This window comes from Perna viridis, chromosome 11, assembly GCF_037379345.1.
Source record: "Perna viridis isolate PV_CMFRI_1.1 ecotype Kerala chromosome 11, ASM3737934v1, whole genome shotgun sequence".
Lineage (NCBI taxonomy): Eukaryota > Metazoa > Mollusca > Bivalvia > Mytilida > Mytilidae > Perna > Perna viridis.
Genome location: NC_142455.1, coordinates 22,898,126 through 22,921,772, shown reverse-complemented (window position 1 = coordinate 22,921,772; position 23,647 = coordinate 22,898,126). Strand labels below are relative to the sequence as shown.

The following is a 23,647-nucleotide window of genomic DNA, read 5'->3' as shown; positions in this document are numbered from 1 at the left end:
TCTTGTAAGGCACCACCCACCTTTATGTATTATAGATATCTTTTTTTGCTTTTCTTTATTTTTTATTTCAATAGCAAATGCATTATAACTTTTTTTCCAGGTATATGGCAGATTTTTTTGCCAGTCTACATTACAATAAAAATAAATCGAAAAATACTATATAAATATATATTAATTATATAAAGATCAAGGGATGGCATGTGAATGTAAAGATTCAATTCAATTAGATATTTTATTCTTTTTAAGATCAAATGAAATTAATAATAGAGTTTCATCCCCTCCTGCCCCTAAAACCTGGGACGGGAATTTCAAATACAGAATTTTTTTCACGTCAGTTTCTATTATTGAGGTACTATATCACACAAATCTTTCATTTCTTGGTGACTAAAATGATGTTTCTTCTCTGGAACTAAAATGGCTATGGATTTAGGACTTATCCAAATAATAACTAAAATCAGGCTAGTAAATATCTGGTAAGGAATAAAAAATAAAATCCTCCCTCCCACCCCATATTTCTTGTGAAGGTTTGATGAAAATTTACCATTTAAATTTTACTAAGACTTGGCCTAAACAAGACATGGCTTTGTCTGTAGCCAGAAATCGGACGAGGAGCTGCTTCTTCTAAACATATCAGCGCCCACGACACAACTAATAGTGCATAGTCAATCTAGATTGATCATCTTGTATACATGTATATTGTACTTTTAGCACCCCACCCCAAAATATATCTATTACGCAGGAAGTATGAGTAAGTTCATGATTGTATATTATATCTAATTAGAATTCTTGCACACCTACATTTGTTCTATAGTGCAAATATATAACATTATAACTTAAGGATAACTTCATGATTGTATTTCAATACAGTTTAGTAAAACTGAGTGTATTTTACATATATCACAAGTATATTTCACGGATTTTGTATTGGCTTCCGATCATCAGCCACCCCACCAGTATATGTTGAAATATATTAATTAGTTTCGTAATTACATGTATTTTGTAAGAGTAACCAAGGGAACCAAGGTTATAGCGGTAATCAAAATAATGTAATCCAGGGACAAAGACCAGACATGTAAAACAGACATACACAACAAAGAACATATAGTAACTGAAATAATACATACGAAGTAACAAAAGCAAATGAGCAATTCGGACCCCACTAAAAACTGGGAGCATGGACCAGGTGCACCGGTAGGGTAAGCGTCCTCTGCTTTCCTAGAGACACCCGCCGAGTTGCTCATAAAAAGTCAAGTCCGGGTAGACAAACGAGGAAAGGAAAACTACGACTCGTTGAATAAATCAGTTTTCATGGTGCAGATGGATACACCATAACGATCCACGAGTTCATGATGACGACCATAAAATTTCTGTAGTGATGACATGCATCAATCTTGTAGCAACATAATCCTGTTCCAGAAGCTATTTGTTAGAATTCTGGCGCGATACAAGAAGTCTGCGTAGTTTCGGCAAGCTCTGGCATAACGTATGAGTTGTGATATGAACACTCCATACGCAGGTGCTGAAGGGATGTTGCCACAGATGAAAGGAAAGTTGACAATTTTGAATGAAAAGTCATCACGTTTGTCGTAAAGTTTGGTCAATAGTTTTCCTTTACTATCGATTTCTAAGTGTAGGTCAAGATATGAGGCTGACTTCACAGTGTTTGTAGTATCCTTTACCTCAAGTTCTTTGGGGTAGATGCGATGTATCAAACCCCCGAAAGTAGGATGGTTTAAAGATAATACGTCATCTATATAGCGGAAACTGAGATTAAAGGATCTATCTAAACGATTTTCTTTCATTCGGATCAGATCAGCTATAAAGTCAGCCTCATAAGAGTGAAGGAAATGGTCAGCAAGTAAAGGGGCACAATTTGTTCCCATTCGAATGCCGACCGTTTGTTGAAAAACACGTCCACCACACTGGACAAATATGTAAAAGATGCATATTTCAAGAATGGTATGTATAGGTGATGATTTTATCTTTAGCATGTTAAAAAGTGCTATGGAGTTATATTTATAGTTTAATTGTTCATTATAGACGTGTGTGATTAAGGTTTGACCACAGTTCCTCGTTTTAAGACTACGATGGATGATCGTTCTAATAGTTGAGAGCATTCAGGGTCATTAATGTTATAAAACCAGTGCTTTCGTAACATATACGAAATTGAATGAAAACTTTATTGCATCAGCAAATTAATGCTACAGCAAATAACACAATATACATATATGACAAATATGACAGAGAACAAACAATATGTAGCACTACATGAATGAGCTATAGTGGGCAGGCATATTTTGCATATTTTGCTGAATTTCAGAAGTCGAGAAGCTTTGTTGATATTAGACGTTAAGCACATTTGACTACTATTTTAAAAAGTCTTAAGTGTTGTAAGATTTTACCCTTAATGAGACCTTTAAAGGTTCCATTTGGATGTGCATTATTTCTATGCAGGTATTGAAAACTTTGTTTCCCTTATATAGGACTTTGTATCTAGTAGCCAGAAATCGGACGAGGAGCTGCTTCTTCTAAACATATCAGCGCCCACGACACAACTAATAGTGCATAGTCCATTTAAAGGATGTGCATTATTTCTATGCAGGTATTGAAAACTTTCAGTTTCCCTTATATAGGACTTTGTATCTAGTAGGTTGCTTGAAAACATTCGCACTTTTTTATTATTAAATCTAAGAAATCTAACGAGGACTTAGAGAACGTACGCGTATAAATAAATTTGAGTAGGTCACGTTTTTTATTTGAAGCTGATCAAAAGACCCGTTGAAATCAATAAAGCGATCATCTCGGAACTTTTGATGCATAATTATCTTGTGCTTGTTTGGGAACTTCTCAACAACGAAGTTAATAATTTCATACGCTAGTATGTCCATATTTCAGGGCTAAGGACTGTCCCCATTGCAAATCCTATACGCTAGATGAAATAAGAGTTAGCAAATTTAAATTCATCAGTATTAAGAATTAAATCAAATTCTAATAACAGAAGTAAATTCTCTTTGCTCGAAAGTGGAATAGCAAAGTCTTCTTTCTTTTAATATCAAAGTAGACGTTTTCAGTCACCTTACATTGTAATTAGTTCATGACTGAACATGTTTGTATGCATGCTTGTTATATCATAAGCTCATAGGAAATTTGTAGTCATTCAGAGACTGTAAATGTTCCAAGATGTCGCGTACATTTTAGTTCCTTGGTGTTTACCTATAGGTAGCAGAAAATAGTCAAGAAGTCTATCCAAATATTTAGTAGGAGAAACACATTGAGAAATGATCGGACGACCTGATATTCTTCTCTGTTGGATTCTAGCGGAAATCATTCAAAAGAATGTAATCCAGGGAGAGAAACCAGACAAGGAAAACAGACACACACAACAAAGAACATTAAATAACCAAAATAATAAATCCAAGGTATCAAAAGTATATGGACTTGGCCTCCACTAACTGGGAGCATGGACCAGGTGCACCGGTAGGGTAAGCGTCCTCTGCTATTCTAGAAAACCTGCCGAGTTGCTCATACAAAAGTCATATCCGGGGTAGAAGAAAGAGAAATGGAAAATCATGACATCTTAATTAAACAAATCGGTTTAACATAACCCTGTTCCAGAAGCCTTACTTGGAAGTCTAGCGCGGTACAGAAAGTCTGCGTAGTTATGGCAAGCTCTGACATAACGTATGAGTTGTGATATGAAAACTCCACAAGCAGCTGCAGAAGGGATATTGCCATAGGTGAAAGAAAAGCTGACAACATTTTGAGTATTTGCAATTCATGAATATATCAAACACGGGTCACGACAGATAGAAAAATAGTTGCATTTAGCATAATGTTGCTTATACAACTGTACAATTTATAAACGCTGTGACATTAGCATGTAGCTTAAAGTACTGTTACCATTTATATCCAAAAGGAAAGTAATAGACGGAACCACCAAGAAATCTATCGAGTTTTTTTTTCAATGTCGAAAAATAACCTAATGTAGTAAGTGCATTCTGAGGTTACCATGCAATAAGTGGTAATAACATTATATCTTATTTCAAAATCATACACGACCATATCCAACTTAAAATATTTTATTGCTTCTATTACTTTATCAACGCCTGGCACAAGAAATAGGTATACATTATAATAATCTATAAACTTCAATGTACTCTCCTCCCGCTATGTAAAATGTCCACCCATCCTCATCCATCCAGATATCGTAAGGTTCTGTGATATTTTTAAATGTCTCAACAAGTGTTTTGTGTTGAGTGCCATCTTCGGATATGACATGTAAAGACCCGGTTCCTGACCTGTCTACTACCAATGCAGCTCCTGACGGTAGGACTTCAAGACACCATGGAGTTTCAATTTCGTCAAAACAAAACACGTCGGTTCCATCAAATGTATTGCATTTGACTTCATCGCTTTTAGTAGTAAATATTAAACGGTCCTCGAAGACGACCATGCCATTCCTTCCACAATCGGTATTGGCAGCGAAACAAGTTGACATCGGTTCTAAACTCTCGGGATCCTGTTTGACAGGAAACTGTTTGATGGCGAGATCTACAATAATATAAATTGTACCATTTCGCTCAATCATAGCACCAACATAATCTTCCGTGAATTTAAGCTTCCTAGCATCAGTGAAAGTGTCTTGCGAAAAACTTAATCTGTAGAGTCCACCCTCGGTTTCATAGCAGGATATAAAAATACATTTGTAATCAGGTACAAAACAAAGTCTATAACAATCACCTTGAAATTCCACAACAGATAAATTATCCCCACTTTTTTTGTCAATTAACTGGAGTTTGTTTTTCGTTGAAGAATTTCCAAGTACAATTGTATTTTCATTGATGCATGTTCCGCAAGTAAAGTACGAGTCTTCGTGGTGAATTGAACCGACAAATTCACATTTGATGTCATCGAATCTACAGTTCGGCCTAATGGTTATGTCCAAAGCCTCGCAAGACATCATGAGTCGTTCGACCTGTCCGAACAACAGCTTTTCTTTTTTTATCAACCACCCAAAATCTGTGATCTTTTCAACCGCCTTGGTAATAGTTTCGTTCGGTTGAAACTCACAATTCCAAGCCACACCAGTTTTGCAATTTTTATGAAGTTCATGTAAAGATGCTTTGATTTGTTCTTTAAATGTCTCTTTCAGCAAAAGCATTTGTTTTGAAGAACCATGTTCCTGAACGACGGATGCCATGCTTATCCAATGCTCAGTGTTCTTTATAAATTGTTCAAGAAGACGAATTCTGATATTATAGTGTGTGTTCTCTTCGTCACGGGCAGTATGAATTTGTTTGACAAATGTATTAAAAAGACTGTCTGACATACATTTAATTTTTTCGAAGAACTCTGTTGCTTTTTTCTCCACAGCTTCAACGACTGCATTCATTTCAGATTTCTCCGTTTCTTTTTCGGTTTTTAATGTTTTTGCTTCACTTCTTATGTTATCTAACATCAATTTCCAACTATTTTCTGATTCGCGGTCAGAAATCATGTCATTAACTGATGACATCTTTTTGCATCTTTTGTCAATTATACAAGGACAAGAACAACAACATAGTACTTTGTGATCATGGCAGAATACTACAAGCTCTTTACCGGCGTGTTTGTGGCAATCTGGAATGATAACATCAAGGTCTACACTCTTACAAGGCAACCGGAAATCCTTTATCGGAATAACTTCATGTGACAATGTAAGTTTCATCTTGCTATGTACAGCGTGACATGTTTCGCAAAAGGCCTCCACACAAACGTTACACCATATAGATGCAAGCACAGTTTCCTTTGATCTTTCGCACGGATTACATTTTTGCTCGGTTTCATTAGATGCAGTTAATAACGTTTCCATGACAACATTACGATGTAATTTACCTGACAATTTTTCAACATCTTCATCGTACGTCAGTTTTAATTTGAACTTGCAGGTTGGACAACAATATTCGTTTATTTTGCCTTCAGTTCGCTTACTCCGTGAAAGAGACAGGAAATACTCATGTAGACATTCTTCACAAAATGTATGCAAGCATCGTAAAATTTTCGGTGAACGGAAAGTTTGAGAACAGAGAGGGCATATAGTGTTTAAATCCTTCATACTAGACATTGGCTTGCTCTGCGCCATTTTATTTACAATAAACATCCTGGTTTTCACACAGCGTTCAGAATAAAAACGAAAACAAAAACACAAAAATGACAAGTCGTTTCAATCTAACTTTTACAGATAAATGATCAAAAATCCATATTTTAGTTAGGCGCATTTAAAAAAAAAACATTTCATGGATTTTGGTACACCAGAAAGAGATAAACTAAAATTAGACATTTCTACTTTCATTTTTATTTAGAGTTCATAAAATGATATAGATTACATGGAAAAATATTGGAAATACTGACAAGTGTCCAAAGTTGCATATTTTTACTGTATGAAGCCGTCTTGGCATGTAAAAGAGGAAAACAATTTCACTTTTTACTATGGTAACCCCATTGTCATGGTAACTATCGAATAAATTTCACTGTACTGCTGGAAAGGTCATTCTATGCCATTTCCATTATTCTGTTCCCACGGGAACCATTACTGAATTTACTTAATAACGTTGTGCTGCATTATTTCAGACCTACATTTGATTTATTTGAAGAAACTGCTCCCTTTATATGTTCCATCTACACAATTACATTTTGAGAATGAAATGCTTGTCAAACAACCAATAGTGAGAACAAAAACATACGGTGAAAGAAGCTTCGATAAATCAGCTGCCACATTATGGAATGGTTTGCCCAGTGACATCAGGAAAATCACATCACTCGAACTATTCAGAAAAAATGTTAAGACTCATCTTTTTAGACTAGCTAACTCGGATTTCATGTGAACGTTCTTTGGCTCTTAATTTTCATTTTTTATTTTATTTTTGATGAATTATATCTATGTTGCTTTATTTATTTATATTTATTTTGATATGATCATTTAATTTGCTCAAATTTTTATTTCATGATTCTTATTTAATATTTTTTATATAATCATATTAAGTTTTAAATTTTATTGCTAATTTATTACAGTTTTTTATAGAATAATTTTAAATTCATTAAAAGTATTTTTTTTATATTTTGGTCAATAGATATCCTTTAATTAAATTCTGTTTTCAAATTGATTTTTTACATTGTTTAATTTATATTATTTACATTATTATTGTTTATATTGTGCGATATTTTTATGTATGTAAAGCGCTTAGAGTAATTGTAATATTATATAATGCGCTATACAAATATTGTAAATAAATAAAAAATAATACCATATACAGTCCTAGTTCAGTTGTAATACTGCTGTAAAAATTTGCAGTAAATCAAAGTGCTGAGGCACTGAGTCAACAAAGACCCCATAAATATTCTTGTAACCAAATTGTAAGCTAAATAAACCGATCAAAGACTTAGTCATTTTAAAGAGAACCATCTGTTTTAATGAAATGCATATCAATACTGCTTGTTTATTAATGTATTTATGGTCTTCTTTTCTTTTATTGTTTTTCGGTATTTCTGGCTGTGTCCGTTTATGATTGTCCTCAAATCTCAAAAATCGACACTTTCCACCTTAACCAGAATTTCTTAAAAAATATGATCTCCGCTGTGAATCACTGACTATCAATACTGATGGATTTCCAAAGTAAGAAAAAATCCACACTTTGAAATTTCGGGTTGGAGATGCATGAAGTAGAAATGAATCCTGTGGAGTAGGGGAGCTAGGTTGACCAAGGACCTAATCTAAAGGGAGAAATGAGCAAAAAACTTCTCCTTGTTTGTGTTCTCTTTGACAGTGATTTGTAGTAGATTAAATGAACAAATATATCAATATTGTTAGTTTTCAAACAGAATTTACTGAAGCTTGTCCTTGTCATTGGTGTTTAGATCAGGCCCTGAGTTGAAAATGTCTAAACTATACACTTTTTTACTATAAATAATTAACTAGGAATTTTTCAATTTAAACAAGGATACAAAGTCTTTTCAAAACTACTATGCAGTTTAAAGATCTTTAAACAAAAAAAACTTTGTACCTCATATATTTTAGCAATTTAAGATTCCAATCAAGATGGAAAGTCAAGGATAAAGAGATGTAGTGATGCAGGAAATATTATGTCTTTCTTGAAAACAATTGCACTTTGAATATAAATCCACTTTTTCTACTTTCCAAAACAAAAAGATTACTAGAGAACCCATACCCATGAGTACCATTTTTTATGATGAATCATTATTGCGCTTAAGCAGAGTGTTTTACACCTGTTTGCCTTCAATAATGTATGTGCATTCTTTCATTTTTTTCTGCTTGATTGTTTCACCAATACATGTATGTATTACCTTAAAATACAAGTAACTCTTATGTTTTGCCAACAAATAAGTGCTACCAAATCACACTTCATGTTTGTAGTTTTTATTAAGAGATGTTGACATGTACCAGCACTTGAGAATTATAAACTTTGTTTCATGACTAAATAGTGTCACAACACAAAAATAGTCCATTTTGCTTTTGCTTTCTTCTCGCTACATCTAGTGAAACTTTGAAAGGGATTACCAATGAAAAGAAATCAAGAATATATGAAAACAGTGCCTTTGATAATTACAATATGTTACAATATGTAAATGCATGAAAATATATATGTATTTTAGCCACGTCATATGGAAGTACAGAATCCTTCTCTTTATGAAAAATATTCTTACATGTACATATAATTGTGTGCAAAATCAGACAAAAATAGAGGTTGGGTGGTTATCATTGTCCCAGATTTTTACTGGTTTTTAAGCCACCTATCAGCACTGGTTGAGCCCCGTGCAGGTCCGGGTGTTAAATGAATAGGCCTGTAGCAGCGTTAAGCTTGTCGTAAAAGGCGACTAAATAGTGCTCAGAAACCTAGCCGGGGGCTAGGCGCTCTGCCTACAGAGTAACTGGGATGTATGCCCCAGGTGGTGGAATGCGGTACCCCTGGCATGTTACATGCTGGGGTTGTCGCGCTATAATATGGAAAACCTGACCGCAAACCATAGTGGTGCACCGTGTTGGGAAATATGTCACGTTCCTCGCCCGTTAAAGAACCCTGCTGTGGTATTCGATAGGAGTAGGAACCTTTGCGATCCGCCACAGGAGGCTAAATTGCCCGACCTTACCCATTCCTACCTTTTTCTGGTGGCAATCTAAATTTGTCGACCCTATTTTCCTTGTGTCCCATCCCTTTTTCATTTCATCATCATTCATGTTCATTTTATCATCCATTTCATGTTCATTGTCTGAATATAGCTAAAATAGGGTTTGTAAGTCTCGTTCTAGTTTCAGTTTACATGCCGGAATTTTAAATGTAGAACGTATTGAAATCCGAAGGCCGGTCTGCATTATATTGTTCACTTCCAGGAAATAAAAACGCTGTATCGCTATGCACAATCTTCTATTTCTATGCTTTTCTAACACTTTTATTCAGTAGAACTAGATATTTGTCATTTTTTATCAGTATTTTTTCGCAAAAATATATATTTGCTTTTAACATTGAACTCAATGCTATGTTAATGACGAATCTGTATGCATTTGAACGGGAGATGGGGACCCATTATCATAAAATCACGGAGTCACTGTAATGTATTAAAATAAGCTAATAGCGTGAAAGATGGGCGGAGTTTGCTTTGCATGTTACACGTGCATTTATGTCTTAGTCTGTATTATGTATCTTTAGATATAGATTAGATTTGATAGCCAAGATAATGCGTTTAGTTCCCAGGCCATAAAATGACACCAAAACGATATTACAGTTACGTGACGAGACTTACATACCCTATATTGCTGCTCGGACGTTAAACCCCAACAATCAATCAATCAGTACTGGTTGATTGAAATTTTGCAAACAGTATCTCTGTAACGTTATAATTTCTGTCCTACATTATAATAAATTAATACAATAATTAAGTCGCCGACCACGAAGTGAAGGTGACTTTTTACTGTGTTTCTTACTATTCTTATTATTAAGTCTCCGAACACGAAGTGTCGTGGACTAATTGTTTTTGCACCGTATCTTCTGTATTATTAAGTCGCCAAAACGAAGTTTTGCAACTTATCGTTTTTGCTCCGTTTCTTCTTCTTCTTCTTCTTCTTCTTCTTCTTCTTCTTATTATTATTATTATTATACTTCTTCTGCACGTAAAGATGTCCTGGAGATTTCTCGGAGACCGTTTATTCGATTCATACCAAAACTTGGCTCAAAAATCAAACATTTTGATTGCCTAAATTAACTGAATTCTACCAAAACGAGAGGAGGTTCCAACTCCTGGACCCTACTGGATTTGCCAATGATATTGCATTGTGGGTCTGTATGGATTTCATTATTTTTTTTAATTACACAAAGATTTTAACTAATTGATATTAAAACGAGAAGCACCCAGGAACCTGAATCACTCACCTGGTTAAAGTTTGTCCTTCGTGGGCAATAAATTTAACAAGTTGTCCAACAATTTTGACTCAAGAAGATATTGGTCAAGTAGTGTCAGAGGAGAAGATTTTTGAAAGAAATACCATTAAAAATAGCAAAAAACATAAAAAAGGGGCAATAACCCCAACATGGCTTAACAGACTAAAAGGAAAACTTGACCACAGATAGATCTCATCTTGCTGAACACTTTTACCCATAAAATTTGACTAAACCTAACAATTTGGAGATATAAACGAAAAACTACTGTCTGACCTCTATGTTCTATTTTTGTAACAGCAGCCATGTTTTTTGAAGGATGAAAAATCCCCACACCAGTTCTATGCAGGATACCCCAAGGAACATTCATACAAAGTTTGGTTCCAATTGGTCAAGTACATTACTTTGTATGTAGTGTCAGAGAAGAGTTTTGAAAAATTGTTAACGAAGACGACTACAATGATGGACAACGACGCTGACGAACGTCAAGTGATGGCAATAATTCACATGGCCTTTGCCCAGGTGAGCTAAAAATGAAGGACAAGCAAAGTTTTATCTAAAAGTAAGTCAGATATGCTTTAGCTTAAAGTGTGTCTGCCATCTAATACATGGAATACAGAGTAGGCATTGCCTAAAAGGGAGAACAGCATTTCTTTTTTATGAGTATTAAGTTTCACTGAAAATAGCATCTGCAGAACGAAAAGAACATAAACTTCAACATGGATAAGCAGAGATCGTTGAATATTCATATATATTTTAAATGAAATTTATCACTAAAGTAACTTATTTTAGAAATAGATAAAATATTTATGTGTGTTTTGAACTGTAAGTACATTTGTTCTTTTACCTAAAATTCAGACATTTCCGTATTGTTTGTTTTTGGTAACTGAGTTTGGGATGAAAGTAAAAGTGACGACATTAATTGCAATTTGACATTCTCATACAGTGTTGCAGTTAGGATTTTGAATGGAGGAGATGCAGGTCCTTAAAATGGGCACTTTGTCCTTTTATGACAATATCTGTACATATGTACATTTGTACAAAATGCATGTAAAATAATAAATAGAGTTTGTAAACCCCTTTTTCTAGTGGTTTCCCATCAACATAATAGAACTACTAAAGATGACATTTTCAAATTTTATTATTTCAGGGGAAACATACGAAACTGCACTCTTTGTAAAGAGGACTAACTGTTTAGCAGTGAAGGTCAAAGTCAGTAAATTATGTTCAAGAGTAATCATGGGAACCTAGATTCTAGCAGAAATCAAAAGAATGTAATCCAGACCCACACAACTAAGATCATAAAATAACCAAAATAATACCACAAAAGTAACAACAGTAAATGAGCAACTCGGACTCCACTTAAAACTGAGAGCATGGAATATTATCAAGGCAGATACATGTAAGACTTTTTACCTTGCAAACTTTTAACTGTCACTAGAGATGACTTTTTTAGTAGATTGACTTACATGTATAATGAAAAAAATGAGTTTATTTTTTCCACTTATGATTATGATGTACATTGCATGTTGCATATGTACATGTACATGTATAGCAGGTGTTTATGAAATGTACAAACTAAATTTGGAAATGAGTTATTTGATAGTGCATTTGTGTAATATCATGATTAATTATTATAATTCTCCTAGGCAGAAACAGGTCTTTAATAATTTTTTTTCTGTTTGTTTGTACATGTACATTCATTTTTTTAATATGAAGAAGGTGAAGCCTTTTATTAAACATTAATTAAAACACTTTTGATAATTTTTGTCAGGTCTGATTTAATATATATGTACTATTCTTATAACCGTCCAATATGGTAAATTTTGTAATGATATACAGTTTTAATGGTCATAATGCATTTTCCTAATTGTCATCGTCTGAAATGCCTATTGGCCGACATGTCCTGCATTCCTAAGGAATATGGGTTGTCAGTGTCCGAAATATCTTGTGGTCAAATTGTAAACTTCATGGTTCCGATATACTGCGAAATGCATGGGAAGCCAAAGAGGACAAAAATGAGCATTTTCTAATATTAAAAAATGATTTTTTAATATTACAAATTCATTTTCTAAAATTACAAATGGGATTTCTTATATCACAAAACACATTTTTAATATTAAAAAATCATTTTTTAATATTCTAATATTAAAAAAAACTATTTTTGAATATTAGAAACTGATTTTCTAATATTAGTATTCAATGACGATTTTTTAATATTAGAAAATCATTTTGTAATATTGAAAAATTTGACTGATTTTCTAATATTACAAATTCAATTTGTAATATTACAAAATGTATGATATTTTATAATATTACTAAATAAGGAATTTAAAATATTAGAAAATAAGTGTTTTCTAATATAAAAAAATGATTTTTTTTAATTAACATTTTCATTTTCTAATATTACAAATTAGATTTCTAATATCACAAAACACTTTTTAATATTAAAAATTCAATTGAATTTCTAACATTAAAAACGATTTTTAATATAAGAAATTGATTTTCTAATATAAGAAAATGAATTTGTCATATTCAGTTACGATTTTTTAAAATTAAAAATCATTTTGTAATACTAAAAAATGTGACTGATTTGCTAATATTACAAATTCATTTTGTAATATTACAAAATGTGTGATATTTTATAATATTACTAAATCAGGAATTTGTAATATTAGAAAATGAATTTTTAATATTACAAATTGAATTTCTAATATTAAAAAATCTTTTCTAATATTAAAAAAAATATTTTGTAATATTAGAAATTCATTTTCTAATATTGCAAAGTATTGATTTTGTCCACTTTGGCTTGCCATAGAAATGTCTTTTATTTCATTTATTTTGTTTCATTCAGTTTTTATTTATATCCTCTTATTTTGTTTTTATTTCTTTTTGATTCATTACGTTTTGAATTGTATAGTTTCAATTCTCTTTTTATCTATTCTTTTAGTTTAGTTTTTTTTTTTCGTTATCGTTTCACGATTTTTAAGTATCCAAGAATTATGGCTAATACTGATTACGTCATTTTTGTTTACATCTGGGGGCAATACTGCAGACTGTTATGGCCAACCCTATCCTGGAAAAGCTATGATTCCATTGTATTTTATCATCGAAACTAGCAAATATTTTCGGAGACTGGTTTGGATCTCAATCGCATTTACAAAGTATGTACATGTATTATACACAAATGAAGCTGCCATAATGCTACTTTTAAGCCCCTGAAACTGAAGGTACAAACTATTCTATAACATAAAACCACGCATTTTATGTTTATCTTTCATATTTTCATCGGATATTTTCATTTTTTGTTTATAGTCAAAATGCGAGGTTTTATCATTGGTCGCCATTTTGCGGGAGTAAGGCACGAACCATTTTCTTATGGTGGGGGGATGGGAAGGGGGGGGGCTGGAATTTCCTTATTTTATTCAGACCAAAATAAAATTGGAATTTTTTTTTACACTTTCAGCAAATTTTTTTTTGAGAAACTAATCTATTTTTTTTTTTTTTTTGATTTCCTGAAATGAATGCTTTTTGATCTCTGCAAGAGCAATAACCCAGGTATGCTTATAGGAAAAATGCATATTATAAAGCACATGGTTCACAGTGATATTTTATTACGGTAATATAAAACATAATTTTGTCTATAGCCTTGTCTTGGTTCTGGTGAGCATAGTTTCTGTAGGGCAGTTCCTGCACTATGGTACTCCCTTAGACCATCATAGAGATACCAAGATCCTTGAATTTTCATGTTGCAATTAAAATGTCCTCCATTTCTGTATGTCATCGCAAGCAAGGAATATCTGAAAAAATCATACGTAAATACATACTCAAACATCTTTTTGCATTATTTTTGTTTTGTTTCAGAGAATATCAGGTTTGAACAGTGACAACAAATGATCCCTAGAGATATTTAGCGTCAATAGTAATAGTTCTATAATGTAAATTACACCATAATATATGTATACATGAATGAGTATAAAATGATATTAATAAAACATAGGTAAAAGCTACGTGACAATAATCTTAGCTAAACTTAACTATTTAATATAATAAAGCTGAACATATGATTTTTGATTTATTCCATTTCGTCCATGGGTGGACATAGGGCGACTACAGTTTCTCTCCATTCGCTTCGGTTTTGGGCGATGGTGTTACAATTCTTCCACATTAGTCCTACTCTCTTCAGTTCAGAGTTCAAACCCCTCCTCCAGGTGTTCTTTGGTCTTCCTCTTTTTCTTTGCCCTTGGGGATTCCAATCTAAAGCTTGCTTTGTAGTGTTTTTATTGTTCTTCCTTAAAGTATGACCAATCCATTTTCATTTTCGGGTTCGAATGGTGTTTTCTATTGGTTGTTGTTTTGTTCTTTGCCAGAGTTTCTTGTTTGTTATTTTTTCTGGCCATCTGATATTCAGTATATTTCTTAGGCACTTGTTAACAAAGACTTGTATAGATTTCATGGTGTTTTCTGTTTCTCTCCAGGTCTCGCAACCATATAACAGACAGACTTAACATTGCTGTTGAAAATTTTGATCTTAGTAGTCGTTCTCAGTGTTCTACTTTTCCATACTGGCTTTAGAATGGAAAAAGCCTGTAATGCTTTCATCTTTCTGGCTTGTACATCTTCGTCAGTGCCTCCAGTTGTACTCATGACACTTCCAAGGTACGTAAATTTATCTACATTCTCTATCTGTTGGTTATTTACCAATATTGGATCCATCTGGTTTTGTTGGATTCTCATGGCTTTGGTTTTGGCTGTGTTGATATACAATCCTGTTCTTTTAGCTGTTTCTTCGAGATGGTTGACCTGGTGTTGGGAATCTTGAAGACGATGCGATAGTGTGCATATGTCGTCTGCAAATTCGAGGTCTTCTAGACGAGATGTTAGTGTCCATTGTATACCATGAGGGTCGTTGTAAGCTGTTGTTGCTATCCAGTCGATGACTATGAGAAAGAGAAGGGGAGAGAGAATGCATCCTTGCCTTACGCCAGTTGTTACAGGGAAAGGATCCGTCAATGTACCAGCATGTACGACCTGACAAGAGAATTCTTCATACAGTAACTTAATCATGGAAATAATCTTAGGAGGAATCCCATAGTGTCCTAGAATGTTCCACAAGACCTGATGATCTATGCTGTCAAATGCTTTCTGGAAGTCAATAAAGTTTATATATAGGGATGACTGCCATTCGATCGTTTGCTCAATAATTATTCTGAGTGTTGCAATCTGGTCGACACATGATCGTTCTTGTCTAAATCCAGCTTGTTCATCTCTCAGCTTGCTATCAATCTCTTCTTTCATTCTTTGTAAGATTATACTGCATAGGATTTTACTAGGAATGGACAAAAGAGTTATTCCTCTCCAGTTGTTGCAATTGGATTTGTCCCCCTTTTTAGGTAGTTTTACCAAGAGTCCCTTTTGCCAGTCTTTTGGAATTTTTTCTTTTTCCCATATCTGGTTTAATAGCCCAAGAAGATATTGAATGGTAGTGTCATTCATGGACTTGAGGGCTTCTGGTGGTATGCCATCGATTCCCGTTGCTTTCCCATTCTTAAGATGTTTTAGGGCTTTTCTTACTTCATTTTCGGTAATTTTGTCAGTCTCTATGTTAAGTGTTGGACCTTCTTCAAGTATTGGTGGATTTGTTGGTGGTGGTCAGTTCAATACCTCACTAAAGTGTTCTTTCCATCTGTCAAGCTGATCTTCTAGCTTTGTGAGGGTATTGTTGTTTTTATCTTTGACTGGTAAATTTTCATTTTGAGAGATCTTTCCACTGAGTTGTCCTGTGATGTTATACAATGTTTTGATGTCTCCTTTTAAGCAGGCGTTTTCAGCTTCTACTGCTAACTTTTCAGCATGGTTTCTTTTATCTCTTTTACAGCTTTTCTTCACTTCTCTGTCTTTTGCGCTGTAAATGTCTTGCAGGTTTTTCTTTTGCTGTCTGGTTTTGGCCCTCATCAACTTTTCTTTTATTTCCCTTCTTTCAGATATTGTATCCCATGTTTGATCTGACATCCATTTCTTTCTTTTCACTTGAATGAAACCAACTGTTTCTTCGCATGCTTCCAGAATGGATATCTTTGTTGAGTTCCAGATGTCATCAATATCATTGTTCATTTCTTCGTTGTCAAGATCTAATAAAGTACTAAATCTGTTCCTGAGTGTAATTTGGAAGTTTTCTTTCACTTTCTGATCTTTAAACTTCTCAACATTAAACTTCTTTTTTGTAGTCTCTCTTTTCTTTGTTGTTAAAAGCTTGAGTTTAATTTGTCCAATTACAAGGTGGTGATCTGATGCTGCGTCTGCTCCACGTTTTGTTCGTACATCTTGTAATGAAGATCTCCATCGACGGCTTATTGTTATGTGGTCTATTTGGTTTTCAGTGTCTCCAGATGGTGAAATCCAGGTGGTTTTATGACAAGATTTATGTGGAAACCAAGTACCGCCAATTACTAGACTGTTTATAGCGCAAAAGTCAGCAAACATCTCTCCGTTCTCATTCATTTGCCCTATTCCATGTGGTCCTATCTCCCTTTCTCTACCTCCTCTGTCATCACCTACTTTGGCATTCAGTTCTTCTAAGATGATAAGGATGTCTCTTTTAGGAACGGCATCAACAACTGATTGTAATAAGTTGTAGAAGTCATTTTTATCATCTTCGTCTGCGGTGTTTGTTGGTGCATACACCTGTATAAATGTTGTTTTCTGGAATCGAGTGTCAAATCTAGCTGATATCACTCTTGCAGATATTGGATTCCACTCCAAAAGCGATTTCTTGGCTTTCTTTGTAAGCATGAATCCCACGCCTTTGTCATGTATGTCGTCTTCATTTGGATTTCCTGAGAATATGACCGTATGACCTGAAGATAGTGTTGTCATTCCAGCTGTATTCCATCTTACTTCGCTGAGTCCTAGAATTTCGATATTGTATCTATCCATTTCGTTCGCAATTTGCAAGCTTTTGCCACTTTGATACATTGTTCTAACATTCCAAGTGCCTATGGTTGTTGGTTGTTTTGGTGAGAACAACTTCATCAGCTTTCGCGTCATTTGCTGTCCTCGATGTTTGGTTTGGTTCTCTTTCTCTAGTCGTTGACGAGTCCGAGGAATGACTTTTACTGTAATCGTTTCTGTAACCATTTGTATCCACTAGTGGGGGGGGGTTGGCCCTCTAGCTTCAGCTTTATTTTAATGTGGTGGTCAGCAAGTCCCTCACATGCTTTTGTATCAGAGTCAGCTCTCCTAGATAGGTTCCCTACCATGGGTGACGACGCCTTTCTAGCCGGGTTTTACATCAGAGTTTCCTCTCCTAGACAGGTTCCCTTTCAAAGGTTTGATCCCAGTCTGACCATCGTTTCCTGTCTGGGTTGTCTCCCGTAGCCTTTGACTCAACAGTCCATCACAAGGCAGCGATCTATTTAACCCATAGGTGGGGCAAGGTTGGTGAGAGCCAGGGCGTGTTCCACGCGCCGGTGGGCCTGCACTCTACACCTCTAGGGTCCTTGTTACTCCGAGATCCCCTTCATGTTAGCCTTGAATACTAGACCCAAGTTACCGTGTGTTACCTCGGGGAGGCAAATTGAAGGAGTCTTGGTAGTGTAGAGGCTATGTACTGGCAGAGGAAGGCTTCTGCTTACGCTGCTCCCCTTTTCGTCTACACGTAGACTAGCCAGGGTCAGTAGCGATCTAGAGACGTTCGATCACTACTGCACTAGACGCATATCACTACCCTGTGGTTATTAAGCCACCAACACACAAGCTGAACATATAATTATGAAGAAAAAATCACTGAAAGGTCCGGTGTTTCAGCTAGAGAAAAGGGGATTGTAAGAAAAACACAAAAAAAGCAAGAAATAAGTAGAGAAGAGGAAAGCTCGAGCAGTTTTAAAATGTGGTAGACCAGAAAAACAAAACAAAGTTCAAACAGACAATATTTCCCGCTTCTTAGTAAAAAAACCAACAGATAAAGAAAACGTTCAAAAAAATGTTTATGTTCCGCCATTGTCTTGCATTGCTTGGAAGACTATGTTTCAGACATTTACAACATTTTCCTTCATTTCTAGTCAAAATCACATGTGATCTACTTTATTGTTTTTTTCTTTTGAAATATTAAAGTGTTACGTTTTTCTTTCAGTTTTGTGTTTGGTATTCATTGGTTTTGTGTTCAGTTCATATCCAATCATTAAATCTGTGCTACAATCATTTAGTATATTACAAAGGCTAGGTGCAAAAAAAAAAAATTATCAAGAGATTACAAATCCAAGGTATAAAAAGAATGGAAATCGGGAATATGTCAAGGAGACAACCACTCAACCAGGAATGGAAAATCGACAGCCTAAGGCGACCTATATATCTTCAATGAAAGGTAGCCTGCAAATCAGATAAAACAACCAACATGCATATATACAACCGCATATAAAGCACACAAAAAACTAAAATCAACAAAGAACTAAAAAACATGAGTAACATGGACCCCTATAGAAAATAAACTAAAAAAAGTTAACACATGGTAAATTTAATAACTACATTTAATGCACTGAACACACTTCTTCTTCTTCATCTTCTTCTTTTCCGTTTTCTTCTTCCTCTTCTTCAAATCTTTTTTTTTTGAAAATTCTGCATTATTTTATTTTTCTCAGCTCTTTTCAAAATAGTTTTATTCAAAATTCAAAATTTGAATTAATATTTGTTTTGAAAAAAAAAACGACCTGCGGGATGTTTTTGTCTAGATATAAAGTAATATCAAATAAAAATATTTAAGAATGATTGAAGTACAAAGTTAAAAGACGTGGCTGTAAAATGAATTTCTTACTAGATGCAGAAATTGCATTAAAAACATCCAAATTTGCTTTTAAATCAACAGATGTAAATTCCATAAACACCAGAATCGATAAGACCCGAGAAGCACATTTCCGAATAGCGATCAGCAAATATTTAGGATTTTGAATGGCGCAACGAAATTTATTCACACATCATTTTATCATAGATAAAATACATTTGAAAATTATGTGGTGAGTATGAAAGTAGTATAATAAAATTACAAAAATGAAGGTTTTCATAATTTTTTTGTGATCATTGCTTTTGGAATGGGAAAAAAAACATTTAACCTTTAAATGATAAAAATTCGTTCCACCATATGACTCCGAAAATGCAGTCAACCGTAACATAACAAGATGTCAGCTTCTAGGCCAGTTCACTTCGTGTTTTAATTCGGGAATATTATCTTCCAAACAAGGTTTGTTGGGATAAATTTGACTTCCTTTTCTTGTAATTATATAGTTTTGTTGAAAAAATATTCTTAAAATGTCAGAATTTAAAGGTTTAAAAATTGTTGAGGTATCTGCAAGGCTGAAGACCCACTTCTCCTTACTTGCTCTTCTTCCACGGTTGTACTTGTCTTGGTGATTAAAGAGAGACTCGTCAATTTGAACTATAATCCCTTGTCCTCCTAGTTGGACTGGTGTATTAAGCAGCTTGGTTGAACATACATCTCTCAGGTACTGAAACATCTAAATAACTGTCTTTTAACCTATTTGTGTCTGCTGTTGTACTGTCTTGACCTTGCTGCCTTGGCTCCATAAGTAGATACATAAATATATAACCATTTATCTAGGGTAATTCGGGACTTCTCGAAGAACGATCCTGTACGAATGGTGATGAAGGTTCTGCGTTTATTACATCTCTCTCACCGCCACCCAAAGCCATCAGTTGTTGCTGAAGTTGGTCTACAGACAAGTTCCATAGGACTCTGGCATGTTGGACAGGTACATGATTGTGCAAGGAGTTTGTTGTCTCTCATGTAGTTCATCACTGCATCTGGCTCTTTACTGAAGATAACATTAGGTGCAAGGTGTGTGTAGAAGTCAGTCATCTCAACAGTTATGATGAGTCACACAAGCAACCATAAATATGGTATAAGATGGCTTGTGTTGTTTTTGTTCCAATTTGCAGAAAGCAGAATTATTATTCTGGGCATCCAATAAAAAACTTTTTTCAAAGAACTTAAAAGAGTGCTAATTGGAATTTCCTAAGAATTATCTAACTTCAAAAGTTCAATTAATTAGAATTATGTAATCAAGTTCAGAAGATAATTTTCATATTTCTCAAATATTTTACTTGGTTACAGCTTGTATATATGATGTAAAGTGATCAAAGACTTAATTAATTTAATTCAATGAAAAATAGCGTGGTTATGTAAACATATGGTATTATAAATAAACCACAACAATCTAGTCTTGTCATACTTAAAAAAAACCATCATGACAAGTATTGCTTCTTTCCCAATTTTTCCGAACCAGATGTCTGTAACAGAGAGAGTTAACATTGTTATTATGAGACATAAAAACAGTTACTTCAGAGAATGGACAACTCAACAACTTGACGATGCTGGTATTACCAGGCCACTCCAACCCATAACTGCAGAGATGTATTCAGCACATGTAAAGAAGAATGAAGTTACCAGAAACAAAAAAAACTCAAATACTGTATAGACATGGCAGCTTCAGACAACCCACCAACATGGGCAAGCCAATTCAGCAATGACTTAGAATCAGGAGTCATCAAAGGAGTAACTGACGCAAAAGACATAGCATCTACTTTATGGCACCAACACTCAACCTTGTATGACAGTAAAAGAGCTGTACAGATACCTTCATCTGAACCAAATGGGCATACTACTAAAAGAAAATGTAAAGGGGATGAAACAGAGTACCAATACAGAAAGAGGATTCAAACCCAACATCAAACTGAAGCAGATGCTGAAATATCAGATGACCCAAATATTGCCGTAGCTATGTCCGTCAAGTTATCATTAAAGTATATAATGTCACTCAACAATAATCAACAACAACAGAAGATCAACGAAAATCAAGAAACTGCAGAACTGATGAGGAAAGAAGGCCAACTACCAATGAAGACAGTTGATGAGTTAAGACTTGCATTAATGACAATTGCTGTGTATGAACATTTGAATTCACAATTTGTTATATATACCTTTTGTTAATTTTTTATTCACATTTTGTTATGTACTGTCTTTTTAGTGCTCCGATTTCCTCAATTTATGCTATTATCATATAAGAATTATATATTTTGTATTAAAGATATAAAAAAATAAATGTTGTTTATATTTCTACATTCAGTGGTATAACATAACAATATTTTACTGGATAACAAATACAGATGTTTTTTTAAATCATATATTTAATTAAAATTGTGTACACACAACATAATAAATACATGCAAGATGTTTTAATATGAAAGTAACAATACTGGAACAACAATACTAGAACAAAATTTTGTTTAGTATTTTTGACAATACAGGTATTCCAGTATTGTGATCGTCAAATACAGGGGATCCCTAGGGCCATAAGTATGCAGAACCCAGCTGATAATACAACCATTAATGATCCTGAATGACTGAACTTCTACATACATAATGTGGGTAATTTGGTCAGTACACAGGTGGCACTCTATTTTGTTGATGCATGTCTGCAGTATTAACGATCTTGAAAATATAATTTATGCTATCAATGAACTCCCAAGAGACCAAAACTAAATAAATATAACTGAAATGATGACTTAAATTTGTAATTAACTTGGATTGGATCCTAAAATCACAATTGAAACTGTGCTAAAAATAGTATTTCATGAGGCAACACAGGGGAAATACCTCTTTGAAAATATTTATATCTGTCCAATATATGTATAACTGGTGCATGTTAAGGCAGTTCATATTTACGTATAACTACACTGTGCTAGATCTAGATGTATTTTTGTCTTTCTACAAAAGGTGGCCATGCTGAAAACAGCGGTTTTTTCAATTTTAAAGAATTTAAAATTATGCCAGGGATGTATAGAATAATATTATGTAGTCCCTGAATGTTAAAGGTTTGATGATTCTAAAGGCTGTTTTTTTTTAATTAAATCTCAGGTATACTTGCTATTTGGATTGTCTGGAAAACATGTTTGCATAACAGTGAAAATGTGCTTTATTCATATGCAACGACATAGATATTATGAAGTGTAATTTGGTGTCCAAATCTGTAGTAAAACTAGAGGCTCAAGAGAGCCAGAATCGCTCACCTTGTTAACCATTTGCTTAATTGAAAAACTTGAGGAATGAGACAGGCTAAGTTAAAATCAACTAAATTGTCAAATGCAGGAAATGCTTTTCATAGCATTTTCATGACCTAAACCAGACTTTTGCTAAAGGCAACAATTTTTGAATTTTTTTCAAAAACCTGTCTTATGACCCATAAGTTCCATTTTAGTACACACAGCTACATGTATATCTATTCACAGATAAAAAATCACAACAGTCATTTTGAGCACAATACACTAAAGAATTATTATGCTTATTTTCATTCAATGATCTTAAATGGTTTTAGAGAAGAAGATTTTTAAAGTTGTACATGTGAAAAAAAACCAAAAAAAAAACAAAAAAAAACAAAAAAACTGTTTCAGGGGTCGTAACTTCTACATTAGTCAATGAATGGTTTTGAAAATTTCAGCACAGGTCCTTCTCATGATGCTTAACAATTATACCCAATGCCAGAAATTTGGTAAAGGCAACAGTTTTTTTTTTAGTTATTTGCAAAAAACTGCCATCTGACCCTATGTTCTATTTTTAGTAATGGTGGCCATGTTTTTTCATGAATCAACAATCCCAATGGTCAATTTGTGTGGGATTCCATAAGGAACATAAATGCAAACTTTCATTGAATTCTGTGCAGTGGATTTTGAAGAGAAGATTTTCAAAGTTGCACATGTGAAAAATGCAAGAAAAAACTGTTTCAAAGGCCGTAACTCCTACATCAGTTGATGAATCGTTTTGAAAATTTTGACATAGGTCCATCTCATGATGCTGAACAATTTTACCAATGCCAGAAATTTACTAAAGGCAACGGTTTTTGAGTTATTTGCAAAAAACTGCAATCTGACCCCTATGTTATATTTTTAGTAACCACGGCCATGTTTTTTCATGGATCAAAAATCCCAACGATCATTTTGTGCAGAACACCCTAAGGAACAATCACGCCAAATTAAAAACCTGTCAGTCCAGTAGTTTCAGAGGAGAAGATTTTAAAAAATTTGTCCACGACGATGACGTCGATGATGACGGACGCCAAAGTGATGGCATTAGCTAAAAACACAAAATCTATGAAAGTAGACACCTCTGAATTTATATTAAAAAAAAAGCATGAAATCATCTTCACCTTGTGGAA

The 23,647-nt window shown here is 34.0% G+C and overlaps 3 protein-coding genes across 4 annotated transcripts; 1 reads left to right on the top strand and 2 right to left on the bottom strand.

The window, feature by feature from the left end:
* Positions 1-4,063: 4,063 nt before the first annotated feature.
* Positions 4,064-6,184, bottom strand: LOC148603402 (uncharacterized). Its single transcript, XM_088553077.1, has one exon. The coding sequence runs from the start codon at positions 6,137-6,139 to the stop codon at positions 4,130-4,132; it is 2,010 nt and encodes a 669-aa protein (XP_088409203.1). The 5' UTR covers positions 6,140-6,184; the 3' UTR covers positions 4,064-4,129.
* Positions 6,185-14,023: 7,839 nt separating this feature from the next.
* Positions 14,024-19,339, bottom strand: LOC148603401 (protein CFDP2-like). Of its 2 annotated transcripts, none has more exons than XR_015916394.1 (2): positions 19,237-19,339; positions 14,024-14,227 (listed from the first exon to the last, which is right to left on the bottom strand). XR_015916394.1 is itself a non-coding variant. In XM_088551856.1 (2 exons), the coding sequence occupies exon 1, from the start codon at positions 17,562-17,564 to the stop codon at positions 16,080-16,082; it is 1,485 nt and encodes a 494-aa protein (XP_088407982.1). In that variant the 5' UTR covers positions 17,565-18,363; the 3' UTR covers positions 14,024-14,227; positions 14,466-16,079. The 2 variants fall into 2 exon arrangements, 1 of the variants encoding a protein (XP_088407982.1); XM_088551856.1 differs by lacking the exon at positions 19,237-19,339 and adding an exon at positions 14,466-18,363.
* On the top strand, positions 19,328-21,428 carry LOC148603400 (uncharacterized). The gene is made up of 2 exons (XM_088551857.1): positions 19,328-19,659; positions 20,038-21,428. The coding sequence occupies exon 2, from the start codon at positions 20,917-20,919 to the stop codon at positions 21,424-21,426; it is 510 nt and encodes a 169-aa protein (XP_088407983.1). The 5' UTR covers positions 19,328-19,659; positions 20,038-20,916; the 3' UTR covers positions 21,427-21,428.
* The last annotated feature ends 2,219 nt before the right edge of the window (positions 21,429-23,647 follow it).